Source organism: Larimichthys crocea, chromosome XX (genome assembly GCF_000972845.2).
Source record: "Larimichthys crocea isolate SSNF chromosome XX, L_crocea_2.0, whole genome shotgun sequence".
Lineage (NCBI taxonomy): Eukaryota > Metazoa > Chordata > Actinopteri > Sciaenidae > Larimichthys > Larimichthys crocea.
The window spans coordinates 1,071,239-1,097,473 of NC_040030.1; the positions used below are offsets into that span (position 1 = coordinate 1,071,239).

At 44.7% G+C, this 26,235-nt stretch overlaps 2 protein-coding genes across 4 annotated transcripts; one reads left to right on the top strand and one right to left on the bottom strand.

The window, feature by feature from the left end:
• Window positions 1-33: 33 nt before the first annotated feature.
• Window positions 34-20,845, bottom strand: golgb1 (golgin B1). Of its 3 annotated transcripts, none has more exons than XM_027272479.1 (20): window positions 18,852-20,845; window positions 16,460-16,538; window positions 15,484-15,675; window positions 15,287-15,400; window positions 15,023-15,190; window positions 14,810-14,932; window positions 14,077-14,190; window positions 13,156-13,849; window positions 12,979-13,055; window positions 11,791-11,848; window positions 5,926-10,945; window positions 5,433-5,844; window positions 5,112-5,345; window positions 4,198-5,040; window positions 3,930-4,123; window positions 3,689-3,848; window positions 3,499-3,599; window positions 3,341-3,412; window positions 2,418-2,499; window positions 34-2,292 (listed from the first exon to the last, which is right to left on the bottom strand). In XM_027272479.1, exons 2-20 carry the CDS (start codon window positions 16,526-16,528, stop codon window positions 2,155-2,157), a joined length of 8,865 nt encoding a protein of 2,954 aa, XP_027128280.1. In that variant the 5' UTR covers window positions 16,529-16,538; window positions 18,852-20,845; the 3' UTR covers window positions 34-2,154. The 3 variants fall into 3 exon arrangements, with proteins under 3 accessions (XP_027128280.1, XP_027128281.1, XP_027128279.1); XM_027272480.1 differs by having other exon boundaries at window positions 15,023-15,187; window positions 15,484-15,678; XM_027272478.1 differs by having other exon boundaries at window positions 15,484-15,678.
• Window positions 20,846-21,469: 624 nt separating this feature from the next.
• guca1aa (guanylate cyclase activator 1Aa) lies at window positions 21,470-25,899 on the top strand. Its single transcript, XM_010738920.3, has 4 exons — window positions 21,470-22,498; window positions 23,756-23,905; window positions 24,003-24,096; window positions 25,210-25,899. Exons 1-4 carry the CDS (start codon window positions 22,301-22,303, stop codon window positions 25,335-25,337), a joined length of 570 nt encoding a protein of 189 aa, XP_010737222.1. The 5' UTR covers window positions 21,470-22,300; the 3' UTR covers window positions 25,338-25,899.
• The last annotated feature ends 336 nt before the right edge of the window (window positions 25,900-26,235 follow it).

A 26,235-nucleotide genomic window follows, 5' to 3' on the forward strand; every position in this document is an offset into this window, starting at 1 on the left:
CGTATCTAAGATGAATCTAGTCCCAGACTTCACTTCCACATGAAAACATTTTATTCAAAGCTTCGAACGTGGTCGTGATTCACACACGTTTATATCATTCTTCCTCTCGTACGGCAAAGAAATCAAGTGTTTTTAAGACCAGTTCATTTAAAATGTTGCAGCATGTCACGACGTCAGTCCACTGGTTTGAACCTGAGCTTCGCATCAACCCTCTGGTGTCCAATCAGAGTTTTTTGCAACCATGGGCATCACTCGGACCTCAAAGGGTTAACTGTCATTAGATGTGACGACAATAGGAATCATGACTGAATACGTGATGAAGATTTTTTAAATCAAAAACGTGTGCTCAAACGTCATAATCACTGATTAATGGTCACCCATTTATTCTTATTTAAGACACAAATAATAAAATGTGTTTTCATTTGCTGGACTGAGACAAAATGAACCCAAAAAAAAAACAAACAAACAGTAAAGTCACAACACAAATGAGCAAATAATTCATGCTCGACGAGATCGGTCCCTGATCTAAACCACCAACACTTTTATTACAGTTTTCTATACAGCCCTTTTTAAAACAGTTATTTACATTTAAAGTATATTTCAGTAGGTCTAAGAATGTGAAGAAGGAACATGAGAAGTCAGTGAGCGATTAAATAAACTGGAATCAAGTGGACGGTGTCATTATATATGTGGACAATTGTTTCAACTGTTGGACAATAAATTATGCTACATCAGAGCAGATTATAATGAGATGGATATCATTAGAAAACACAGCAGTCTTTCTCCTCTGGAATGAATCCACACTGTGGTTAAACATTGCACCTGAAAGGCGACTTCAATCTGCCGTCAAAAACTACAGAGTGAAATCTAAACGTGTGCAACAGAAGCTCGGACAGGGGAACGGATATAAAGGAGGGGAAACTCATGTACATAATACATGTACATATGTACAAATATCGATATAATGCTCCATTTTGTGATTCAAATAAGACGGAAATAAAAAATAAGGAAAAGGAAAACACACAATAGGAATGTGTAAGAATGGGAAATTGCACTGTGCTCCGTTTTTGTGCAGGAAAAGAGTAGAAGAGGAAGAGACGGGAGTATTAACAGCACGTCCTGAACCTCAAGCCATCCTAAAAGAAAAAGGTTGACACACTGGGAAACCCGCTCGTTCGCTTTCATCAGACTAGAAGACTGACTCTCGAATCTGTCGGCCTGGTTTGCTTAGGACAAAGACCAGAAAGCTGACGTCGCTGGCTCCTTTCAGCTTAAACAAAATCCACCTACTCGCACCTCTGAAGCTCAACAATTAACATATTATGTCTATTGTTTGTTTAATCTTCTTTTAAAAGTGTAAAAAGCCTGGCTCAGAGCTGAAATATAAACTGTGGGCACATATCCCCCGTAAAACATCAACGTCTGTACAAATTAAACGTGCACCCATCCATTTTCTGTAACCACATCCTCGTCAGGGATGAGACAGGTACACCCTAGACAAGTCGCCAGTTCATCAAATAACCATTAGAGTCACTAATTAACCTGTTAATTGAATGTCTTTGCAGCGTGGGAGGAAGCCGGAGTACCCGGAGACACAAGCAAAACACCCAGCCAAGGTTCGAGCCAGGAAGCTTAACCACCGCACCACCGTACCGTCCACATATGAATAGATAATAGAGTTATATCTTGATTGGTGAGTTGCTGGATTTTGTTGCTATCTGACAGAGCCGGGCGAGCCGTTGACGTTTAACGGACAGATTTCTGAACTAGCGTTGTTCCCTAACCATTTATCTGTGAATTTAAAAGGCACCTGAAGAACATCGTCTGCCAAAATACTTGATTATGAATCTATGTGTGGATTTCTACAAAGAAAAAACTAAACCACGTCCCTTATTGTCCTCTCCGCTTTGCTTTGAAACACCCTCAAAGTCAAGAGCAACGTCATTAAATCAATGACAGCTTGATTTATGAATCTACATACTTTGGTTAAAAGATTAAGTCCTGTAAAGTGCAATGTGTGTGTGTGTGTGTGAATGATGATATAAAACATATTGATGGCTTGGGTTAGGTCTGTGTCACATCTCTGTTTTCTTTCCCTCCCTCGTCTCTCTCTATCTCTTATATCCGTCGGGTTTGTTAAAAGGGGAGCTGGTTTCAAAGGTATCCGCCCAGACACAGCAGCAGCAGGACGTGCACAGTGAGCAGATAGAGGCTGAACAACAGAGGGGTGCGCTGACGGGAGCAGAAGGCCACTCGGAGCATCCGCATCAAACCTGGGCCACCTCTCCGAGTCTGCAGGAAGAGAAAGGAGGGAGGGAGGGAGGCAAGGTTACAGGAAACATCAGGCTCATACGTCTTTATTATCGCGGTTATTAAGATGACAGATGAGGTGGTACGGCACATTAGCGGAGTCTTACTCGGGTGACGGCTCCTTCCGGCGGCTCGATGAAAACAGCAGTCTCCGACTGATCCTCTTCTTGCCATTTAGCCTGGCTGTGACTAATAATAACAGATAACAACAGACGTGAGCCGTCGTATTCTGTGATCGAACACATTTATCAGAGCTAACAGAGCTTACATAGACTTTAAACATATCGACAAACTAATGTCATCACTTGTAGTCTTGTCGTGTAATGTGTAGAGCTGAAACAATTCACAGACTAATAGCTTAAGGCAACTAATTTGATAACTTTTAAGCAAAGAGTGTGAATATTTTCTGCTTTTCTGAAGTCTTCTGTTACGATTAAGCATCTTTGGACTGTTAGACAAAACTATCTATTGGAGGACATCAGCTTGTTTTTTGGGACATTTGTGATGCATATTTTCTGACATTTCAGAGGCCAATGAAACAAATCAATCGAGAAAAATGACAGATTAACTGCAGCTGGATTTGTGTATATCGTGGTCTTTGTTGTATATGCCATCAACCTTTACGGTACATTCAGAGCCAGACTTAGAAGCTGGTACATGAAATAAAGGCAGAGTATCAGAGTTTAGTCTGGATAGTCTCAGTTTCAGAGACACTTTAGACTGTGGAGGGTTTGTCCGATCCACACGTCTGATTGGCGTCACGTCTGTACCCTCAGGCAGTCTTATTATATACTCATCTAGCAGTTTATAGTTTTGGAGCTCTCCCACTAACAAGTCGTTTGAGGTTGTGTTTCTGTCCACCCGATGGATGTAAATCCAATATTCACTCTCATTTAAAATCTAAAAACTGCACTCTGTGGGTTTGTCACTTCAAGCCACCTCTTTCACATTACACACAGCCATCTAATGCTTTGTTTAATAGCAGCTTTAATTCCCCTGGGGGGGATTGATAATCTCGTTTAGATTTTACCGTTTGAGTCGATCCTGTGTGGCCATAAGCTGCTCTTCAGCCGCCACCCTCTGCTGCATCTCTTCATCCAGCCTTACATGAAAAAGTTAGAAATCAATTAGTATCACCATTCACTAAAAACACTTTTTCCCCCCGGTAAAGTTTGACCTCTACTTTACCTCCTCTGTAGCTCTTTGAGCTCAGCTATGTAGGTGTGGCTGTCTAGCTGGTTGCTACGCTCCTGTGGGGCTCCAGGAGCGCTGTCCACCTCCTCTGTACCCTGTGAGAACATAATGAGAAGTCACATGACATGATCAAGGTCAAATGTTTCTAGCACAACTCCAGGCCCAGCACGGTGTCAGGGCTCACCTCTCTCTGATAGTGTTCCTGCTGAAGTTTGGGCTTGTGAGCGCGAGCCTCCTCCAGCATGGCGGTGAGTTGTCGCAGTTGTTGGTCCCTGTCTGAGAGCGTGGCGAGGGTCTGCTGCTTCAGCTGCTCTGCTTGAGCCATCCAGTCGATGCGCTCCAGTCTAACAAACACAAGAATTCAAGTCGTTCCGCTTAGTTAAAACAGTGACGACAATGACAAAACCGCTGGCTCTGTGCCTCACCTGAGGGTTTCTATTTCCTGCTTGCCCATTTCCACCACGCTCTCCAGCTGCACGATGACGCCCAGCATGTCTTCGCTCTTCTTCTTTTCCTCCAACAGCTCCTGGCTGACTTTAATTAGCTCTCCCGCTCCCAGTCGAGCCAGCTCTGATTTCTGCTTCTTGAGCTCAGACGTTTGTGTTTGAAGCTGCTCCAGCTGTGCACAGAGAGACATGTCGAAACACTGTAGATACAACCACTGTGATGTTTATCGCCAGACACGTTACTCACCAGTCTCTCTCTGTCGTTCTGCAGGGCTTGCAGTGCGTTCTTCAGCCCCCACACTTCTCCGGTGTTTCCTCCGGGGCTGCTCGGTGCTGCGTGGCCTCCCGCCTTGCTCATCTCTTCCAGCTTCAGGCTCAGTTCCTGGGCCTTGTTTACTGCCTGGTCCCTGTTGTCCTGCAGGGAGGCCATGGCTTTTGAGAACGACTGGTTCTCCGCTCTGAGCTGCGTCGTCGCCTCTTTCTCCTCCAGCAGCTTCTGTTCGACGGCCAGCAGGTCTCGGGCCAGCTCCGCCACTCTCTCCTGAGCACTCTCTGACTCTGTTCGCATCACGCCTCCCTCCCATCTCAGCTCGGCCAGCTCCTTCGACGCACTCTTCTTGTCGTGTCTCTCTTTCTGCAGGCTCTCCTCCAAAGCCTCCACTTGTTCTCTCGCCGCTTGGAGCTGCTCCCTCAGCTTCTCGACCTCAGCGCCGGGAGCATCGACGACCTGTGGCGCTGCTGTAAAGTTAGCAGCCTGGCTCAGAGTCTCTCTCTCTACCTTGGCTGCTTCTACTTCTACTTCTGTCTCTTGGACTCTGTTCACACTCTTCAACTGACTCTCCAGTTCTTCGCGCTGCTTTTCCAGAGAGGCGATACGCCTGCGCTGAGCTGCTAGAAGCTGTTTGTGCTGCGACTCCTTCATGCTCAGGACTTGGTTAAGTTCTTCACGGTAGCCGTGAAGCTGAGCAGATAGCTTGGCCTTTTCTGCATACAGGTCATCTCTCTGGACCAGCAGAGAGCGCAGCTCCTCCTTCAGGCTGTTATTCTCTCCTGCCGCCTCTTGGATCAGACCGTCCTTCTCCATCATCACCTGCGACACAATTCAAATATTAGATCGACGATGAAAACAAGCTCTAAACGTACTCGATGCTCGTGCGTTACCTGTAGGTGTTTCTCCTCCAGCTGCTTGTACATGTTGAGGACTCGGTCTCTGTCGTCCTGCAACGAGCCCATGGCCTTCATGAAAGAGTCCAGTCTGGCTTTTCTGTTGTTGCTCTCCTCCTCCGCCTTCCGCAGTTTTTCTTCCAGATCCCGCAGTTCGCCTCGCCTCTGCTCCAGCTCCTCCTCGGCTCCTTGTGCCCTGCTGTCGGCCTCCTTTCTAGCCTCCTCCGCAGCCTTAGAAACAAAAACAAAACAAAACACATTAATAATGAGAAATTTGTGTGATTTCTCAGTAAAAAGTCGATGGAAACATGTTTATACCTCAGCAACAGCTTGCTCCTTCTCGCCGAGCATTTCCACCTCTCTCTTCTCCTTTTCATTTAACTCCGTCTGCAGACTCTCCGTCAGGGCCTTAGAGGATCGCAGATCTGTCTCTAGCTGCTCCACATTCAGACACAGCCGCCTCTCTTCGGCCTCCCTCTCCCTCAGCTCGGTCCTGGCCCGGTCGACTTCACCCTGCAGCTGACTTACAGCCTCCTCCAGAGCTCTCGTCCTCTGATGAAGACTCTCCACCTCGTTTTTCAGGGCACTGGCTTCGTCTTGTGCAGACTGCAGCTCAGTCGTGGTTTGCTGAAGTTTATTCTTCTCCTCCTCGAGGGCAGCTTGGCTCTCTGTGACTTTCTTTTCCTCTTCTTCGAGCCTCAGCTGCAGATCTTTGTTTGCTTTCTCTAGTCTGGAAAAAAACACAAATGTGTGAGTTTTGAGATAAAACACTGAACAAGATCAAACAAAAAAAACAAAGAGGGTTTTTTACCTGTCCGCTGCAAGCTGAAGATCCTCTTTCAGAGTAGTTTCTCTTTGAAGCTGCTCTGCCAGGTCCTTGGCCCGAGTCTCAGCCTCCCGGACTTCAGCCTCCTTACCCTGCAGAGCATCATTGAAGCGAGTCTCCCATTGTCGGGTCTCATCCAGAACTCTGTCCCGATCGTCTTGCAGTGAGGACATGCAGCGCGAGAAGGCAGCCAACCTCGCCAGAGACTCATCCAGACGGGCTTGCATCTCCTGGGCTCGTCTCTCAGCTGCTTCTGCGAGCTCTCTGGCCTCCAGAGTGGCTTCCTCTTCCTTCTCCCTTTCGCTGTACGCGTCTTCCAGCCTCAGCTCCATCTCCTTGAGTTCGGCTCCCAGCCTGAATCTCACAGAGTCGAGGGTTTGCTCCGCTTCAGCTTTCATCGAGGCCTCTTTCTTTTGTGCGTTCTGTTCAATGGTTGTTTTCTCAGCCAAAGCGTCGCTCGCCTGCTTCTGGGCTTCATCCAGCTGAGATTTGCAGCTCATCAACTCGGCTTCAGTCCTTTTCAGATCTTCTACGGTTTTTGACGTCTCCAGCTGTGATTGTTCCAGTTTCTTTTGGAGCTCATCGTGGCCTAGCAGCAGCGCTTTAGCTTCTCGACCCAGTTCGCTGATCCTCTCCTGGTACTGGATGCAGTCCCTCTGCAGCTGACGGACCTCCAGCTGCTTCTCCCTCAGCAGTTCCTCCAGCTGACGCGCTCGGCTCTGACTGCCCTCCCTGACCCTCTGCGCTGACCTCAGCTGTTGCTCCAGCTCCCTCTGCTTACCAGACTCGGCTTCAGCCTCGGCTCTTTCTCTCTGGGCTTGCCTCATGTCCTCCTCCAGCCTGGCGGCCCGGTCGCTCTCGCTCTGAGCCTCGGCTTCGAGTTCGGCTCGCTCCCTCTCCAGCCTCTCCACCTCCCGCTGCAGCTCGGCGAGGTGCTCCCGGTTGTCCGCTGCCTCTTGCTGGTAGCCGGCAATGCTGCCGTTGAGCTGAGCCAGCTGGTTCATCAGACGCTCCTCCAGGTTGTCTTTCTCGGTTTCAAGGCTCCTGAGGAGCTCCTTGAACTGGGCCTCCCTGTTCGAATCCTCTCCGATCAGACTCTTTTCTCTCTCTTTGCTCTCTTGGAGGCACTTCTCCAGAGAGGCCACCAGGCTCTCCTTGTCTTTGCTCTCCTGAAGATCTCGCTCGAGAGAGGCCAGCTGAGATTTGAGTTCAGCCTCCTGCTCCTGCCACAGTTTCCTCTCCGCCTCCATTTCCTTTATTTTATCCTCTAACAAAGCTTGAACACTTTCAGTCACTTCTTTCGCCTCAGCAGGTTGTAAATGTGTTTCTGGTTCATGCTCTGCAGTTTTTTGGTCAGCTGTTGTCTCCTCTAAGGGTGTTTCTGTGTCTTCACACTGGCTCTCAACAGGCTCTGCTTTGGTCATGATTATCGCTGATTGCTGGGCAGCGACAACCTCTTCAACAACAGCTGCAGAGCCATCCTGAACTACACCATCTTCTTTCTCTCGTGTTTGGGCAGATTGTTGCCTCAGCTCTTCAATCCGCTGCCCTAAAGAGTCTCGTTCTGCCGCCGTAGCGTCCAACTCAGCTTTTAAAGCCTCCAGCTCATCCTGAAGTCTTTCGACCTCAGCTTTGAGAGCCCTGCTCTCTCGTTTCACCACAGTTTTATCCTGCGTCTCTCTGAGCCTCTCGTTCTCCTCCTCTAAATCCAGTATTTTCTGCTGCTTCGTCTTGGCGAACTTTCTCATCTTGTCTTTCACCGAATCCACCTCTTTCTGAGCTTCTTCCGCCTGTCTTTCGGCCTCCTGCCTGGCAGCCTCCTGCGTCCTCACCCTGGACGCGAGCTCTTGTCTCTCCTGCCTGGCGGCTTCCAGGACTCGCCTCACTCGCTCCGCCTCGTCGCTCACGTTCTCATACGACTTGAGCAGAGTCTCGTACTCGTCCTTCATGCTTTGGACCTTTTCCTCCCATTCTCTGCATGTTCTTGCCGCTTCTTCTTTTGCCAAGTCCGTTTCTCTCTTACAGGCGTCTTTCTCGTTCAGTATGCCGTCCATGGCGAGTTTGAGGCTCTCACAGGACGATCCCAAGCTTTGGTTCTCCAGTAACGTGCGGTCGACTTCTTCAATCAGTCGAACTCTTTCCGCTCTTAGCTTCTCCAGCTCGTCTTCTGCCGACTCCATTTTCTGCTGCAGTTCGGCTATGAGCTTCTCAGTCGAAGCCAGCTGCTCCTTCTGGGTTTTGTTTTCTTTCAAGGCGTCTTTGCGGGAGATCAGAGCGGCCTGAAGTTTCCGCTGAAGCTGCTGGATCTTCGCCTCGCTGTCTTTTTCTTCCTCTTGCTTCTGTGGAACTTCGACTTCTAACCTTTGGCTTTTTTCTTGCTCAGCCTTCAGCTCGTCCTGTAAAGACTCTATCAGCTGATCCTTCTGCGACACTGTGCCCTGCATCGAGTGTATGAGAGAGTCCTGCTCGCTAAGCTGCTGGCTCAGCTCCGTGATTTCACGGTTCTTGTTGTCGAGGAACTGCTTGAAGTCCTCCACTTCGGCCTGAAGAGTTGCAACGGCGGAGGTAGAGTCTGCAGATGCTGCGCTGACTGCAGCTTCCATCTCTGCTTTCAGGGTTTCAGCGTAAAACTCCGCTTGGCGATGCTTTTCTCTGAGATCATTCATTTCCTCTGAGAGTGCGTCGATCTGTGCTTCCTTCTCTCTTAGTGTTTGTAGCTCTTTGCCCAATTCCAACAATTCAGCTTCCTTCAGCGACAAACCGGCCTGTGTTTCTTGGAGCTGCTTCTCGAGCTCGGTGTTGGCGGTCCGCACAGTCTGGATCTCGGCTCTGAGAGCTTCCAGGTCTTCCTCCATTTGTGCAGAAAGGACGTCGGACTGCTCTGCGGGATGCTGAACTGGATCACTGGACTGCGGTTGTGATGAATCCGTCTCAGACGCGGCAAAGTCCACCCAATCCTCCTGGACCCAATCACCTGCTGCTTGCTTTTCCAAATCTTCCACCAGCTGCTTCTTGGTCTCTTGGTGAGGTACGGCTTCACTTTCAGTGCTCGCTTTTTCTTCCATCTCTCTCAGTTTAGTCAGGAGAACCTCTCGCTCGCCGCTCTGCAGCTCGAACCTTTCCATCAGGTCGCTGTATTCCTCTTTCTGCTGCTTGAGCTGTTCTCGGTGGTGCCTGTCTTTCTCTTTGGCTTTGCGGATGGTTTCCTTGCGAGATTCTTGAGCCTCCTGAACTTTCCTCTGCAGCGTTTCACACTCTGCTTCGAGGGAAGTCACTTGGGATTGTAACGCAGTTGTTTCAGAAGAAACGTCAGCCTGCTGTGAGTTCTCAGCTTCTTCGCTTAGCGTTTTATTCAGAGCAAGCGTCTCAGTGAGAGTTTGCTCCTGCTGGCTGATTTTCTGCTCAAGAGCCTCGACTGCCTCTTCTTTGGATCTTAAAGCTTGCTCGAGTTCGACGAGTTTAGCCTCCATTTCCTGAATGTCACGTCCTCTAGGTTGTTCTCCCTCTGCCGCGTCATCTTGCTCTTTCCGTTTCTTTGCTTCCATCTCAAAGTCAGCGACCTTCTTCATTAACTCTTTGCGTTGCACAAGTGCAGCCTGCAGCTTCTTCTTTGTGTTCGTCAGCTGGGTTTCCAGCACTCCCTTCGCCTTTCGCAAACTCAAAAGTTCATCGTCTACCTGAGCAGCCGAGCCGTCAAAACTTACGTTAAGTTTCTCATCTTTGACTTTCTCCAGTTCCTCAATCTGCTCCTTCAGTTTGCTGACTTCACTGTTGGTCTGAAACTTCTCTTCTTCTGCTTGGAGGAGTTTGGCAGACATGCTGTCGTTGAGCTCCATCACCTCGTGCTCCTTTTGGCTGAGGCGGAGCTGTAGCTCGTTGATCTCAGAGTCCTTCCTTGCCAAACTGTCGTTGTTGAGCTCTGACGTCTGAGAGTATTCCAACATGCTGTTTTCCATATCTTGAAGCCTCCTTTCGAGCTCGGAGGAGAGGAGCTCTCTGTCCTCCAGCTGAACACTCAGCATCCTGGCCTGTCCCTCCTGCTCAGAGAAAGCTTGACGGGCCATTTCGAGATCTGCCCGCATGGCTTGGATCTTCTCCTCCTTGGCTTTACTTTCAGTGCTTAAAATGTCTATCTGCTCTTCTAGAAGCTGCATTTCAATACTGTGTTTCTCCACACCAGAGCTGCTTTGCTGAGAAAGCCTGTCCAACTCGTCTCTGGTTGACTTTAGTTCCTCTGCAAAACTATTAGCCTGGGACTCAGCCTCTTCTTTAGCAGCACTAAGCGATCGTGCATCTTCTTCCAGGCCCTTGATTTTCTCCTGTGAATCTGCTGCTGCGTCTCTGAGCCTCTGAAGCTCGGCCAAAAGCTCGCTGTACCTCTTCTGAAGCTCCTCGGCTAAGAGCTGGGCAAAGGCCTGGTCAGAGGGAGGGTTACCGTCTGTGGTGGAAGAACTCTGAGTTAGATGAACTTGTACCGTCTCTCGGATGATGACAGAGGAAGATTCAACTTGAACTGTGGAGGTTTCCTGCTCCATGCTTGTCGCCTCCCACGACTGCAGCTGCAGTTGGCCAAAGTCCTGCAGGTTGGACGGCCACTCCTGGCCTCCATCTTGACTCACAGCTTCCAGGAGGGTCCAGCTGCTGTGGGCGACCTCTGAATCACTACTGGCGACCATCTCATCCGAAGAGGTCGCTTTGGATTCTTCTGGGGATTCGGACTGGTGTCCGAGAAGCTCTGGGCTGCTCTCATTATCAGCAGAAATGGAGAGGACTGAGGCGTCCTCGGCAACTAAGGTGGTCTCCTCTTCTTGTGTGTCCTCCATGAAGTCAGGAAGGGCTGCCGCACTGCCACGGGGGGGCGTGCTGGCATCATGACCCTGATGTGGAGTCTGATCGGATGCAACCTCACCGGAGCTGCACTCTTTAGCCAGTCTGAGGGACTCCTGCAAGGCAACCAGCTCACTGTCTTTTTCTAGTAGGTGTTGCTCCAGTTCCAGTATGCGTGCTGTGGAAGAGTTAGAAAAACATCAGTAACAAGCAAAACAACATAAAAACAAGACTCACAGTTCCCTCAGACTTCTGCAACTGATGGACCTGAGCCTGCATCTGGAGGTCAGTAAAGTTAAGCGGTGTTAGAGTCTGTGTGTGATGTCCTGTGTGTTGTATTTGCAATGTGTGTGATGGCTCTTATAGCTCAATATAGGGTGTGTGCATTATTGTTTATACTGTAAGTCTGTCATTTAGAAAATTACTTATTAAACAAAGCATAAAAACGATCCCAGAAACAAAATTACTTTTTATTATCTTGGACAATCTAGTGAATCTTTTGGAACCAAACCACTTCCACACTGCTTAAATCTGGATTTATCCTCAAAGATGGCACCAGTATTATTATTATAAGTTGTGTTACAATTAAAATAAAGTTTTACTTTCATTATATCATTAAACGTTTACAATCTGGGGTGGTCGGTAGCGTAGTGGGTTAAGCGGCCGCCCTGTGTGTGGAGGCTATAGTCCTCGCTGCAGCTGGCCCCGGTTCGAATCCAGCATCGAGTTCAAGTTTTTCATCCAGATGTTGTACACTATACCATAAAGCTTATTTGTGATATTGTGTTATTGGGCTTTATCAATAAAACTGCTTAAAAATATTCTTAAATCATGTAATGGGAGTATAATTACTGATGCATCTGTGTGTAAAGATCATTATAGTTGTTTAACTTTATACTGTTGGGTAGCTTAATCTATAATAATGCATTCTGATCTTGACTGATATTGTTTTCGGTATAATGTATGAATTATTATTATTATCACTGTGTTTAGAGAAAGAACCAACAAATCCTGTTTTTATACCTTTATTAGCTTCAGATGAATCTGACGATGGTTCGGTCACATCGTCTCTTTCAGACATCTGAAACAGAAACAACAAATGAGAACTGGCACGACCGAAACATTTGAATCTTTGTGATTAAGAGACAAACTTTTAAAATCTCTACACGCCCTCTGATTGCTCTTATAATTTAAATCTATTTCAGCAGCACACAAGGCTGAGACCAGTCTGACTGCCCTGCATGAAATAAACGTCGACTCTGCAAACTTTATTTTTTTTTAAGTATATGACACTGATGTTATACCTCAGCTTAGATTAAGCTCCCAGCCCCACATCTCCCACTTCAACACCTTCTTTCAAAATCATATAAACAGAGACACAGCATCAGAGAAACTCATTACAAAGGCACCGAGAAACTTTGCAGAGACATAAAGCTTACAGAATATCACAGAGCTTATTTATTAAGTTTTCCTTTTGAAGTTTACATCTCAAGTAAAAGCTGGTGTCAAGCATGTAATGATCCTCAAAACAGGCTCATTCGCACTGAGTTTCAACCAGAAACACAACATTTGGAAGTGGTCAGGCACGCAGGGTAATCGAATCTCAGCAGGTATGATGACATTTCTAAAAAGGAAAAACCCAGCAAGCAGGTTTAAAGATCATATAACTGGCTTAGGGCACATTCAGACAGATCTGGCACTAAATCTGGGTCTGACTCGCAATTTAAGCTGCAAAATAGAGACACAAATAAGTTTAATTTGGTTCGTGTCGGGAGAGAAAGTGAGTTCTGGTCGAGAGACTTCGACAGCGAATGAGAGCGAACGAGCACCGGCATCGATAAAGCCGGTTGATTAGCGAAATAAAAAGTTATTTCTGCACAACCCTGCAGCGATCCGATGTAATGTAAAAGCACCTTGAGTGGTCAGAAGACTAGGAAGGTGCTGTATAAGTACAGTCCTTTTACCACTGAGCTGCCGTAGTTAGAAGTCTTCCCTGACAAAAAGTGATGAGTAAAAATGAATGACGGCATTGTTTCCCTTGACGCGTTCGCCAGCGATGCCGAACTTATTTACATGTTGAGATCCGATCACGGTGCAGGCAGGATTATGATAATGAGAACATATTTTAATACCAGACGTAAACATGAAGCCTGTGGATGCAGATACAGATCATGTGTTAAAACCAGCTTTAAATGGGTTCTTAGCACTGACCGTTACAATTTGCTGCTCCAGCTCTTGTATCTTGGCAGCGGTTTCCTCGTGTTCTGTGTTTTTTCTGTCTAGTTCTTCTGAAAAATCAGAGAGATTCATCTTAGTGCCAAACACTAAAGACTTGAGATTAACACGCTGAATTTTCATGAACAGATAAAGCCAGAGATATTTGCTTACCCTGAAGGGTTTCCATGGTGTGGGTGAGCTCGGCACAGTGTTCCTCGCTCTCTTTCAGCCTCGTCAGTCGACTCTCAATAGACCGCACAGCGTCCAGGAAGAGGGAGAGGTCAGCAGGGACGGGAAGCTCTTCTGCTGCGGTCACATCTTCAAGGGCCAAAGGACGTAGATGTCTCCACATTTCACCCAAGATCTCACCTTTCTTCTGGGCATCTTCATGCTCCTCCTTAAGCGACGCCAGCTCTCGCTCTAGTTTGTCAACTTCCGACTTCTCCCTCTCTGAGGTGTCCCGGCTGGCATGCTCGACCGCCTCTCTCATAGATGCGAGTTCGCTTTCAAGCTGAACTCTTTCCGCCCTGTCTCTCTCTGACGCATCGTGGCTCGCCTGGACGGTTGCGAGCTCAGCCTCTTTCATCAGAGCCACTTCTCTCTCCAATCTGGCGACTTCCAGCTTCTCCTTCTCCAGAGCCTCCTGACTAAGACGCTCCGACTCTCTCAGGGAGGCCAGCTCGCTCTCTTGCCTTGCCACCTCCATGCTCTTCCCTTCCAAGGCCTCTTCCAGGCTGGTTCGGAGGGCTGTGAGTTCTGCGTCGGCCCTGCTGGCCTGTTCGACCCACTGCTGCCTCTCCTCCTCCCTCTGCTTGACGGCCTCGGCCAGCTCTTGCTCCATCTGCCGGAACTGAGCAGTCAAGATCTGAGAACGAGGCAGAGGAGGATATAAGTAGGTGTGTGCTGTGTGCCTCAGCCAAACAATGCATAATACCAACGTGCCATCGTGATGTAGGGCGTGTTTGTTTAAACAGTTTCCTTTTCATGAAGCAGGAACAGTGTTCAATACAGCTAAAGCATCAGTAAACATCTGCTAACACGTGGGTCAGCCTCTAAACCAACAAAAGGAATCCAGAACAACAGGACCTGCACCTGTTTTTGCTGATCAGCGCTGCTCACTTCCTGCTGCAGCATTTCCAGCACCTGGGACCGAGAATTGAAGGCCTCTTCGAGCTCCTCGCATCGCCTCTGTGCTGCATGCAGCGCCTACGGAGAACAAAAACAACTGTGTGAACACCTGTAATATTCCACTGGTGGATAAACTTCACCTAGATGAACTGAGGTAAATTATTTTCAAAATAAAGTTCATGTTTTCCCCTGTTTTTCTGGATGGAGGACGTTGTATTGTGTACAGATTGTGAAGCCGGATAAATACAGATAAACATTCACTACATTTCTTTACATGATAATGTTATTAAACTCATTCTAATTATTATTATTACGCTCTAAAGCAAGACATTTTCCAGAATTTAGGTCCCTCTTTTCTTACTTCATGTGTCTGTTTAGACAGTCAGCTAGAGATGAGACAAACAGTGGATTTGTTGACTGATTAGAAAATTAATCTGCAACAATTTTCATGACAGATTCGTCACTTGTGTCTATTTTCGGCAGCCAGTTACAGCAGCTCTGAACGCTTCTCTGTCTGTTTGTGTGCAAACGTGAACTTGGATCTATGGAGATCTGCTGGAGCTGGATCTAAGCTGTACAAACCATGTATGTGTATGTTATCATGGCGAACGTAACACGTTCTCTCTCCGATAAGATGGAGGAGCTAACAGATGCAGTATGGAGAGTGTAAGCGTCACGGAGACGAATCAGTTCAGACCTGCTGAAGTGCTCCGTCGTCCTGAGACTGTGTTGTGACTCTCAGCAGTTCTTCTTCGTGTTTCTGGATCTGCTCCTGGAAGCGTACGTCCTTCTCACAGATCACAGCCTGCAGTTTCAGCAACTGCGAACAAAAAACTCATAATTTAGAGAGGGCTTTTCTCTTATGAATATTAAAATCATTAATTAAAGACGACGGCAGAAGCGGTGTTACCTGTTCAGCATGCACGGACTCTTTCTCCTGGAGGAGCTGCTCTGTGGTCTGGAGTCGTTCCTGAAGCCCTCTGCTGTTGGCCTCCTCCTCTCTCAGCTTGGTCTTAAGTTCTTGAAGCTCCTCCTCGACTGCAGCACCGGCTCCTGTAAAAGAGCTGTCGGGACTCTGCTGTAGACAAAACAAATGTTCAACGTTAAGATAAAGAACAAAGTGCATGAGCTTTATTGTTGCGGTTAAGGAGTGGCACACATCTCAGTGACTTACTGTTGCTCCTCCTTGTCCTTTCAGATCAGATATCTGTTTGTTGAGTGATGCCATCTTGGCTTTGGCCTGCAGTTTGAGTTTGGTGAAGCGAGCCTCAGCTTCTTCTTTCTCATTCTGCGGATATGAACGACAGACATCGGCGTAAGGAATACACTGAACGGACGTGTTGATAGTAAACAAACACGCAGGTTATTCACCTTGAGCTGTGCATCTTTGCCAGCCAGCTCGGTGTCCTTGTGCACGAGCTGGGTGTCTCTGTCTCGGATGAGCTCCTTCAGCTGAACCACCAGCTGCTCCAGGTGAGCCAACCTCTCCATGGCCTCCTCCGGTACCTCTGACTCTACTGAAGCCTGGCCCTCACCAGGAGGGAGCTGAGGGACCAGCATGCCCTGCTAAAGGAAGCAGAGAAGGTCAAAATATTTGTCACGGTTTGTCCAAATCAACCTGTAAAAACGTCTTAAAGTCTGATCAAAGAGTGAAAGACAAGTGAATTTAAACTACTGTTATTAGACTTTAATTAAAGAACGAGGACTTCCTGTTTTTAGCTTGAATTATTTTCAAAATAAAGTGTTTAATTACAGTTCATGGACTATATTCGTCTCTGGTCTGGAGTTTTATCTTATCCAAATTGAGTGTTTAAGGATAAAGGACACTGTATGTCATAGAGTACTCTGATATATACAGATAAAACTGAACAATAACAATTTTCATTATTAAATGACGCACATTCTTTTCCTTTTATTACTTGACGTGTCTGTGGTGAAATGCTCAGTCGATTAAGAGAAAATAAGTCTTTTTTTTTTTTTAAACAGAAATGCGAAAACTTCAGCGGTTTCACTGATTTAAATATTCAATTTAAACATGCCAACTCGTCTTCTTGAAGTGACTCCATATTAAATCGCTGGAGGTGGGACAGAAAAAGGCATCCATGGATATGCAAACACTACAACAAGAGTTATGCCAGTATGTTTGGAGTGAGTCACTGAATTTGCATTTGTTTATCTATCTTCCATTATATATTCACATATCATGGCAGAGTGTACTAAAAGAAATGCCTTTTATTTTTCTTTATTTCAAAGATGATATTTTTTGCGTCGGTTTCCCCAATCCGGAGAGTTTAAAAAACAAACTCTTCGTTATAAACTCGTTATAATTTCTGTGTCGCTCTCTCACCTGTGAGTCTCCATCTGGCTCCTCCTCTCCAGAGAGCTCCTGGAGGACCGTGGCCAGGCGGCTGAACATAAAGATGGCACTGTGAGGACGGGAAAAAAAGAAAATATCTAAATGTTTTGAGGGTTCAGCGTAAACCAACATTAGTAAATCATCCCTCTGCTGCTGCGCTTTGCATAAAGCCTTTTCTGTTTACCGTAGATTTTAAAAAAAAGTGGAAATATAACACCTATTTTTCAAAACCTCTCTGTTGTTGACACTTTTTTTCCAATGTCCTTCATCAGCGCTAAGCCTCTGTGTTATTTCAGCTGCAAGCGTTACATTTTAATTCTATTTATAGCCGCATAAATGCAGCCTACAGCTAAACCTGTCTTAAATTCTTAGGGTATATAATGCAGCGTATATAGACTCTCTGCGTCTTTGCAGAGAACAGCTTGAAGTGCTGCCTGACGCTGATACTGAATGACATGTCCTCTGAAGGTGTGAATATACACACACACAGAGTCCCAAAGCATATTTAATGTAGTTCACAGTGTCTGCAGGCCGTGTCACAATACATTACACCAGAGCCAGGCTGTTAGTGGAGTGGTCAAAAGATTTTTCAAAAGAAAAATGGTGTTGACAGTCGATTAACTGTGAAAATGGCATTTCTGTGCAGCTTTGCTTGTTTTTCTTTTGCTTTATGAGATATTAAAGAACATCTACATTCAGGGGTGATATAATCGTCAAAGAAACTGCAACTGAAAAAGAAAAAGGAGTAAAACACACATATAAAGGGTGTATAGACGCTGAACCACTGAACAGACAGCGTATGTGCAGCGACCATTTAGAAAAACATTAAAATGTGCGGTGCTGGCTGTTGCCGTGTTGGTACTGCATGCTCGACTCCATGGCTGTGACTGACAGGTGGCTTTGTTTGATCACTCAGGTCAGCTGATGATCCACGCCTTTGCTGATATTTAGAGATTAGCTGGGAGGTGGAGGAGATGGTAACAGCCACGGAGTCACAACGGCTCTTTGGAAACCTGTGGGTGACATGGCGGATACGCTGTCCATTCTTTATACTGTCAGTGTTAGTTGTTGCTGTTTGTTTATGTTTATGTATAAAAGTTGGAATATGTATGTTTAATTTAATTTGGCGTGGATATATATATATATGTTGTTTTTGTCCTATTTGCTTATAACTTTGCTATAATGTAAACAAATGTTGCCTATAGCTGCAAAGCAGACATGGGAACTTGAGACTTAGTGACTTGGACTCGAGTCGACGTTTTTACGACTTGTGACTTGACTTGACAAAAAATTTAATACTTGAGACTTGGAAGTTTAAGACTCGGGAGTTGACTTGACTTGAGACACGATGACTTGAGGGTTATTCACATCATGTTTTCAGTGTGAATATAAAATGTATTTATGAATATTATTAGTTATTTGTAAGAATGTTGATGATCACAGTGCGCTCATATTAAGATCAGATTCTGCAGCTAAAATTACAACAATACGCCAAAAGTGACTTGACTTGGGGCGGTCGGTAGCATAGTGGGTTACGTGGCCGCCCCGTGTGTGGAGGCTATAGTCCTCGAATCCCGCAGGATGTCTAATTTACTGCCCCCTGCTTCCTGTCTATCTTCAGCTGTACTATCAATAAAGGCATAAAAGGCCAAAAAAATAATCTTTAAAAAAAGTGACTTGACTTGAGTTGCCCAAGAAAAAAATACTTGTGACTTGAAGGTTTAGACTTGAGACTTGCACATGTGTGACTTGGTCCCATGTCTGCTGCAAAGTGCAGTGTTGTTGATGAAAAATAAATGAAAAACTGCAAAACAGGCCTGAAAATTATTAATATTTTATTACATATCACATAATTTAAGATATGTTAAAGAACCATATTTATTCTTCTTCATTTATTATGTATAAACTCTAAATCAGACCTCTGTGTTTAAAGTTTTTCACCCTCGTCCTGAACAACACATTGTCAGACACCCCCCCCTCTTTATCCTCTCTGACCCGAACAAAGCCGAACAGAGCCGAGTCCCTCCGAACCTTCAGCGGACTCCTCCACTGCGGCTGCGTCACTCTTTTTGTGAACAAGCAAAGATTATAAGCTAGCTAACGCGAAGAAAGAGAGAAAAAACAACTTTTTTCCTGCAGCAGTTTGGACAGCGACGTGTTTAACAAGCGGTGGACAGCGTTAGGAGACAAAGACGTCGTGGACGAGGATGCTGCGTCCGGTGTTTGTACAGTAAGTTAGCTCGGGCTACTTTAGCTCGTAAATAAGGACAGCTGCTTTAAAACCTCGCTCAGGGTTTCTCCTCCTTTGCATGGCAGCTCGGACACGCAGCACAACAAAAGGTGTGTTTCCTAAAAAAAAAAAAAGACAGGACCCTTGACTCACCTGTGCGAGTGCTTCCCAGGTGAATGTCTCCTTTTTTGTGTGTGATATATTTCCTCGGATGGATGTCAGAGCATAGCCACATCACCAAACATTCCCGGAAACAAAACTTCCTTCGCTCTGATTGGTCGGCGTGAATAAGGGAGTGTCTGCAAATCTCCACTTTCTAAAAGAAAAAGAAGAAAAAAATAAGGGAGTAGCTGCACAAATATATACTTTTAAAAAAAACGAAAAATGAGCCCTTGAGAACAGAAAAAGACACAAAGCATACAGAAGACTTACATATATATATAATAATGGCAGGACATGACCAAAGAGTCAATTTAATCATCAACCATGGCAGGCAGCTGGGCAGGAGTCTGATCCTGCTGGTTCACTACGCCGCCGTGTTTGTGGCCTTCGTGGGGCGTACCGTGCAGTGGATGGTGGATGCGGTGAAGTGGACCAGCCTGTTTGCACGCTACACGGTGTCAGTGTTTGACTCCATCTACAGACATCTCCACTGGGGGAAGAGGAAAGGTGTCGCCGCCGCCACCGCCGGTGGTGGTGCCAGAGACATCTGCCCGTGTTCAGACATGAACCCGAACTGACTTTGTATTAGGACGCCAAATCAACACAAGCTGAAGGAACTTTTGGAAATCTGTGTAAATGATGCTGGATGAAGAATGAAAACGAGGCCTTACTGTAGTCAGAGAAAAAATCTAGCTTTTTACTTTTTTAAGCTCTTAAAACATTATTAGTCTTATTCGTGTTATATTTGTATGTATATATATACACATGTGGTTAATCCATACTTTGTTATTGTCCAGGAAACGCTTTTCCAACATGTTGGAAACTATATTTCAGGATATTTGTGAGACACAATGTTGCTGCCATTTATCACTTATATACAACTGATATGACTGTTAATGCAAATTAGAGTTAAACATGTAGGAAGCATACATGGCCATATTATGTTTTTTTTATGATTCAAATTTTTTATTGAGTTTTACATTTTACAAGATTAAACTAAGAGAACAGTGGAAAATAAATAAATAAGGCAAAGTCAAGATAAAAGATGCAAAATCTTATTTTGACAATAAAACATAAAAATAACAAATAGAAAATTAAATAAAAGTCCCAGACAGATACATCAGTCCATTCACCAGGAAACAACCACTATGCTGTTGTTGTCCCATGTGAAATTCAACGACCATAAGTAGAGTAGAGTAGTTAAACAGATCCCTGCATGACATCCAGTCTACCTCCACCTTCATTTCCATCCCGCTCCCCCAAAAACAGCCCATTATGGCCATATTACATTAATGCACTACAAGAGACATAGAACAAGATTTTTGAACGCTTTCATAAGCAAACTCAAGCCAAATGTTGTTGTTTTTTTTGTTTTTTTATATCTGTGCCTGTCTGAACAATATTTAATTTTACTGTAATATCTGTAATGTGGCATGAACGAGCAAACACACCAGTTACCTGTGGAGACGCTGCTTCCTGTGAAGTTTTACTGGCCTAGAAGGAAACACTAATGCTCCAGCTGAATGTATTCCAGACACCACTAAACAAGGACTTCAACCTTTTCCTGGAATGTCAGAGTGAGATTTGGTGACATGTTCCTTTTTAATTTTATTTTTTATATTAACACATATATTTTAACTAACAGGACATTTAGACTTCAGTTTAAGCACTGACATGTATATATCTACATTATTTGATATCTGATAACATGTTAAGTTGTAGGAATGTACTGCACTCATAGCTGCTTAATGCGATGAATTCAAATATGATTATAAGTAGGCGGTACTTCATTTCATACAAAAGTACTTAGTATTAGTTACTTAGCAGTATTATTTTCTTTGTTTCTGCTGTTGACACTAAGATCAAAAAGCTTTCTTCTGTGTTTTGAAATTAATTTCACAAACTGGAATGTTTAAGTTACTTTACTTATGACTTCTTGGCTTCAAACTGCGGCATTCAAATAAAATTATCTACCAAATTATGTTTTGTATCCTTGTTTATTTGCAGACAAGTAAAGCAGCTGCTAAAGATTAAACTGCTGAGTTTTTTCCTCAAGTCTTTGTTTTGTCTTATGTAAGCAGTGAAATGAAGCCAATGTAGAAGGGGCCAAAAACTGCAGTTCCTCGAACGTCCACTTGAGGCTGGCTACCGAACGAGTCAGTGTCCATAAGTCCCCATGTTCAAATGTCCAACTTCACAGCAGAAATAAACATGTTCACAGCCTGGTACAAAAAACAGTTTTGGTCTCTATAGCTAATTTCCCCGTTCATGACAACTGTACTGAGGGTGAATTTATATACAACTCACCTGTTCAGATTATATTAAGGCTTAAAGTTATGCAGAATTAACAGCGTGGAGACTTTGACTGACAGGTTGGTGTCGTTACAGATGGCTTGTTTGCACAACCAGCTGCCTCAGGTCTGCTGATGATCCACGTCTTTGTTGATATTTAGATTAGCTAGGAGGTGGAAGAGGCAGGACTGCCAACGTGGCGGCTACTAGAGCCATAGATTGAGCTTCAAAACGGCTCTATACTGTCCATTCTTTATACTGTCAGTGGTATTATTGGTACTTTTACAAAAGTAAAAGATCCACGTACCACTGTTAAAGCTACCACCATTGCACCACTCACACTTGAATGTATATAGCAGTGTTGCAGTCAAGTCCATCTAAACCGAGAACAAGTCACGACCAAGACCAGAGTGTATCGGGACCAAGACAAGACCGAGAATTTGAGGGCTCAAGACCAAGTCAAAACTTAGACCAAGGTATTGTACGATCGAGCCAAGACCAACACCAGACAGTACAAAGCCTACTTAAGTAGCTAACATTCACTGAAACTGTTGGAGTAAAGGTCCGAGTTATCTCATTAAGCGTTGCCTTGGAGTTTTCCATCCAGTCACAGTTATGTTAACGAATAAATCAGTGTCCTCTTTGTCCAAGACCGCGACAAGACCGGAATTGCGGGTGATACAGAGAAGAGTCCGAGGCTTTTAAAAAGTGATTTTGAGACTGGTCTGAAGACCAAGACAGATCTCAAGTATTCCAACAATGGCATATGCTGAGCGAAGCGTATCCCATCAGTGTCAGATGCATGAGTGTGATGGATGCGTGGGAGGAAAGCTGTCTTGTGTCTGTCAGCGGTTCTCAGCTGTAAATTTGGATGGTGAAGTCAAGCCGTCCTTTTAATGGGCCGATTAAGCTGATCATCTGCATGTTCGCCTGGATTACAGCCAGTGATTAAACCCAAGGAGAACACAGAGGAGACGTCCTCAAACAGGCAGCTACAAAAGTCCGCCACGAGCCACTACTCTCTCTATGTCCCATTGTTGTGACTGTGAAGAGGAATAACCTCCGCTTCAACAGTAGACCAATTGGGCACCAAGAGGTTTGCTACTCCATCTTTCTGAAACCACACACACTCCTGTGTCAGAAAAGAAATGGGTAACTCAACAGGAAGCACCGTGGACGACCTGCAGGCGGTGGAGATGCACCTTTGGTACAAGAAGTTTATGACCGAGTGCCCCTCGGGTCAGCTCACCCTGCATGAGTTTAAGCAGTTCTTCGGCCTGCGAGGCCTGGACCCTGAAGCCGACGCCTACATCGAGCAAATGTTCCGCACGTTTGACATGAACAAGGTAAGATGGCGGGTTTATTTAAGTCAAAGTCGAGAAGGTTGGCATGTTTTAGGGTGGGATGGTTCCTCTGGGACTTCTAGTTTTCTGTTTTTATTGACTTTTAAAGAGAAGATATGAATAAATACATAAAATAAGGTGCCTACAGAATAGGAGGTTAAAACTGTCTGAGGGATGAAACAAAATCCAAATGTTTCTTCATATTGTAACAGTATTTATAACTTAATTAACTTAATCAACAGTTCTGGGTTTGGGAAATATTTTGTTTAATTACAATCATATTTCCAAATAAGGCTGCAATTAATCATTTCTACAATTAATCTTGAGTCTATAATGTCGATAGTATCTATAGAAAATAGTGACGTTTACATTTCCTGTTTTGTCTGATAAAATACGTTTTACAATGACATAAAACAAAAAAAATAAGCTTGTTTCAGCTCTTAGTATCAATATCAGACATTTCCTTCATTCAAAAATGACTTAAAACTCTGAATCAGTTATCAAAATATTTAATATTAATCTAATCATTTACAACAAATCAATTTATTCGAGAATTTATGAGCTCAACCTAACATGCATGTTTTATCTTTTATTGTCTTAATAAAGATAATCAGATAAACTACTAACAAGACCCATCACAGCCTGATGTGATGTCTTTAATTTGAATCTTTTGTTCAACCAACAGTCCAAAACTCAAAGACATTGAACTCTTTAATAAGCCTGAAAAATGACTTAGTCAGTTGACTAATTGCTTCAGCACTAAAACTGATGAAAACACTTGAATAAGATGCTCTGCTGCTTTACATTTCAAGTGTTTTCAGGTCTAGAGCAGTCTGTATCATGCAGTGACCTCCCAGCTATGAGCTTGCGTAACACTTTGACCCTCACAGATTAATTAGGACAGTTTGCGACAGGGTCAGCACAGGATGTGTCTGTCTGAGAAGCCGCACGTCTATATTTAGTCTCCCCCCTCCGTCAGCTCACAAAAGGCTAATCTTTATGCATGATTTAAACTGTGAGATTATCTCAGAGACAATGCTTTGATGCCAAGATTGTTGCCCGTGTTCAGACAGTCCCTGGAGATAATCCTCCATCCTGCGGAGCATTTCACACAGATAGCTTTCGAGAGTTGAAGTGGGGGGCATCTCTTTCAACCGAGCGACTGATGTGTCACTTTTGAACGGCTGCGGATATTCATGGATAATACTTTGTTTGACACTGTTTTGACAAGTCTCATCTCCCCTGCTTGTTTTTTTGCAGGATGGCTACATAGATTTCATGGAGTACGTGGCCGCTCTCAGTCTGGTGATGCGAGGAAAGATGGAGCACAAGCTGCGCTGGTATTTCAAACTCTATGATGTGGACGGAAACGGCTGCATTGACCGACATGAGCTCCTAAACATCATAAAGGTACACAGTATAGATTATTGTCCTCCTGCAACACTGCTGAGTGTTACAGAAGGCCCCGGGCTCGATGTGATAGACTGATTTTGTTCTGTTCCTGCAGGCGATCCGTGCGATCAATGGGACTGAAAATAAGGACGTAACCGCTGAGGATTTCACAAACCGCGTGTTTGACAGGATTGATATAAATGGAGATGGTGAGTGTGTTCTGGCACAGAGAATTAGGAAGAAATCGATCTGTGGGCGGACAGTGTTCAGACATTCATCAGCTTGAGTTCTGTCTGGAAACACAAAGATAACAAATGTTTAAACCATTTACAAAAGATGTCAATTCAACTTCTGCACAAATAAGACCTTAAAGGTAACCTCCATCAATTCTGCACATCAAAGTCTGAGAGAGAAAAGCTGAATAAGGACGCATTCAGACAGGATTTTGTGCAGGTTTTTCCATTAATTTGAGTGGGGGTAGTGGGTTTTGGCTGCAGGAGTGTCCACCAAAAAAGCTGGATCCAACTTTTGGAAAAATACAACCCAACGCAACGCTGAGGCCACCAATCACTCAATCACACTCAGATCACCCTCCACAGTCAGCCTGAAACGTCTCTGAACCTAAGATTATCCAGGCGGATTCATGGACGAAACTGTGATACCCTGTTTATTTTAACGTACCCAGCTTCTAAATCTGTCTAACTCACAATTTATGCTGCAAAATAGTGACACGGAGAAGTTTAATTTGGTCTGTGTCCGATAGTTTGAGAGGAAGAAAGCGAGCAGTGGTAGGGAGACTCAGACAGTGAATGAGAGTGAGTGAGCACTTGAAGTGATAAACTCAGTTAATTAGCAAAATGTGTGCCAGATTCTGTCTGAATGTACCCTTACTATGATGTAGCTCCATTTATTATTATTTTTGGACGTTGTTGCAATTACAAACTCACTCCACCCCCCTTTACTCATATCGAGTGCAATTTATTTCATTCAAAAGCAAAGACCAGTCTTGAGACAAGTCTCACTTTCTGAAGGTCTTGGTCTCAGACAAAGAAGACTCAGGTTTTTATTTCAAGACCACAGCTCAGGGGAGATTTTTTTGTTAACATAATCACTGTGATTGCATCTTCTGTAATAAAATCTGACTTCATAAATGACAAAGAGTATCTGTAAAGCATCGTCCAAAAGAAAACACACAGCAGTCTGTCGATACTGTACACAAACACTACACAGCTTAGCTGTCTAAGTATACTGTCTGGTCTTGGTCTTGACTACACCACCATATCATATTTATGTCTCTAAATACAATATCTCCCCTCCAACAGGCGAGCTTTCCCTGGAGGAGTTTGTGGCCGGCGCTCGCACTGACGAGGATTTCATGGAGGTGATGATAAAAAGTCTGGACCTCGGCCACATCGTGGCCATGATCCACAGCAGGAGGCGCAGCCTTTAAAGATCTCGCCTCGTGTCCGACCGCCTCATCCTCATTTATGATTTAACCCGAGAGGCTCCGTATGTTGCCTCTGGTGGAAAAGTCATTTATAGACTGAGATTTCTATTAAGATTGAATCCAGTTTAATATAATGCCAGTGTATTGCAAACGCTGATATTTCTTACATTGAATCTCTCAAAGAGTGACACACATGCACTTTAAATGCAGTCGGATGACTCAGTCAACCTTTGCGAACTGGTCATTGTCCTTGTTTAATGAGGCTGAGCTCTCCCAAGGCCACGCTGGCATGAGGGATGATCTCTCAGACGTTCCACTTAACCACTGATACCCCGAGGGATAAGAGAGGCAGATAGTGGAGCAGAGTGGCAATTATATGCACTCGATGCTTTTATTTTTCTTCTGGATCCGAGTTCTTCTGCATCAAATTACTCAACTCTGTGTTTTCTTGCCTGTGGGCAAACAAGAGGACACTGGGCAGCAGTGTGCTCGATGTCCACGCGTATTTGACACAGTCGAAGGTTGTAACACAAAAACAGGTGAACGGTTTTGACATATTTACTTTTTTTTAAAAACATTTTTACCCTTTTATAAATTTTTTAATTGATTCAAGTTGAAACAAAAAAAGATCGACTTTGGTGTTTTGTGAAATTGTTGTGTGGGCGATTTGCTGCCTACAGATACAGATCACCTTTGTTGTTGCTTATTTGCACAATAAAAACGAACAATTCAAACCAGCTGTGTAATGTCTCTGTTAAATATACTGCATATAAATGTGTTACACATATTTTGGCTTGTACCCGACAAATTCAGTCCGGCCTCTTGGTTGCCAATAAAAGTGCAGATAAAACTGATGCACTTCTCTGATGCACTTACCTCATGTTATGACTGCCGACTTGAC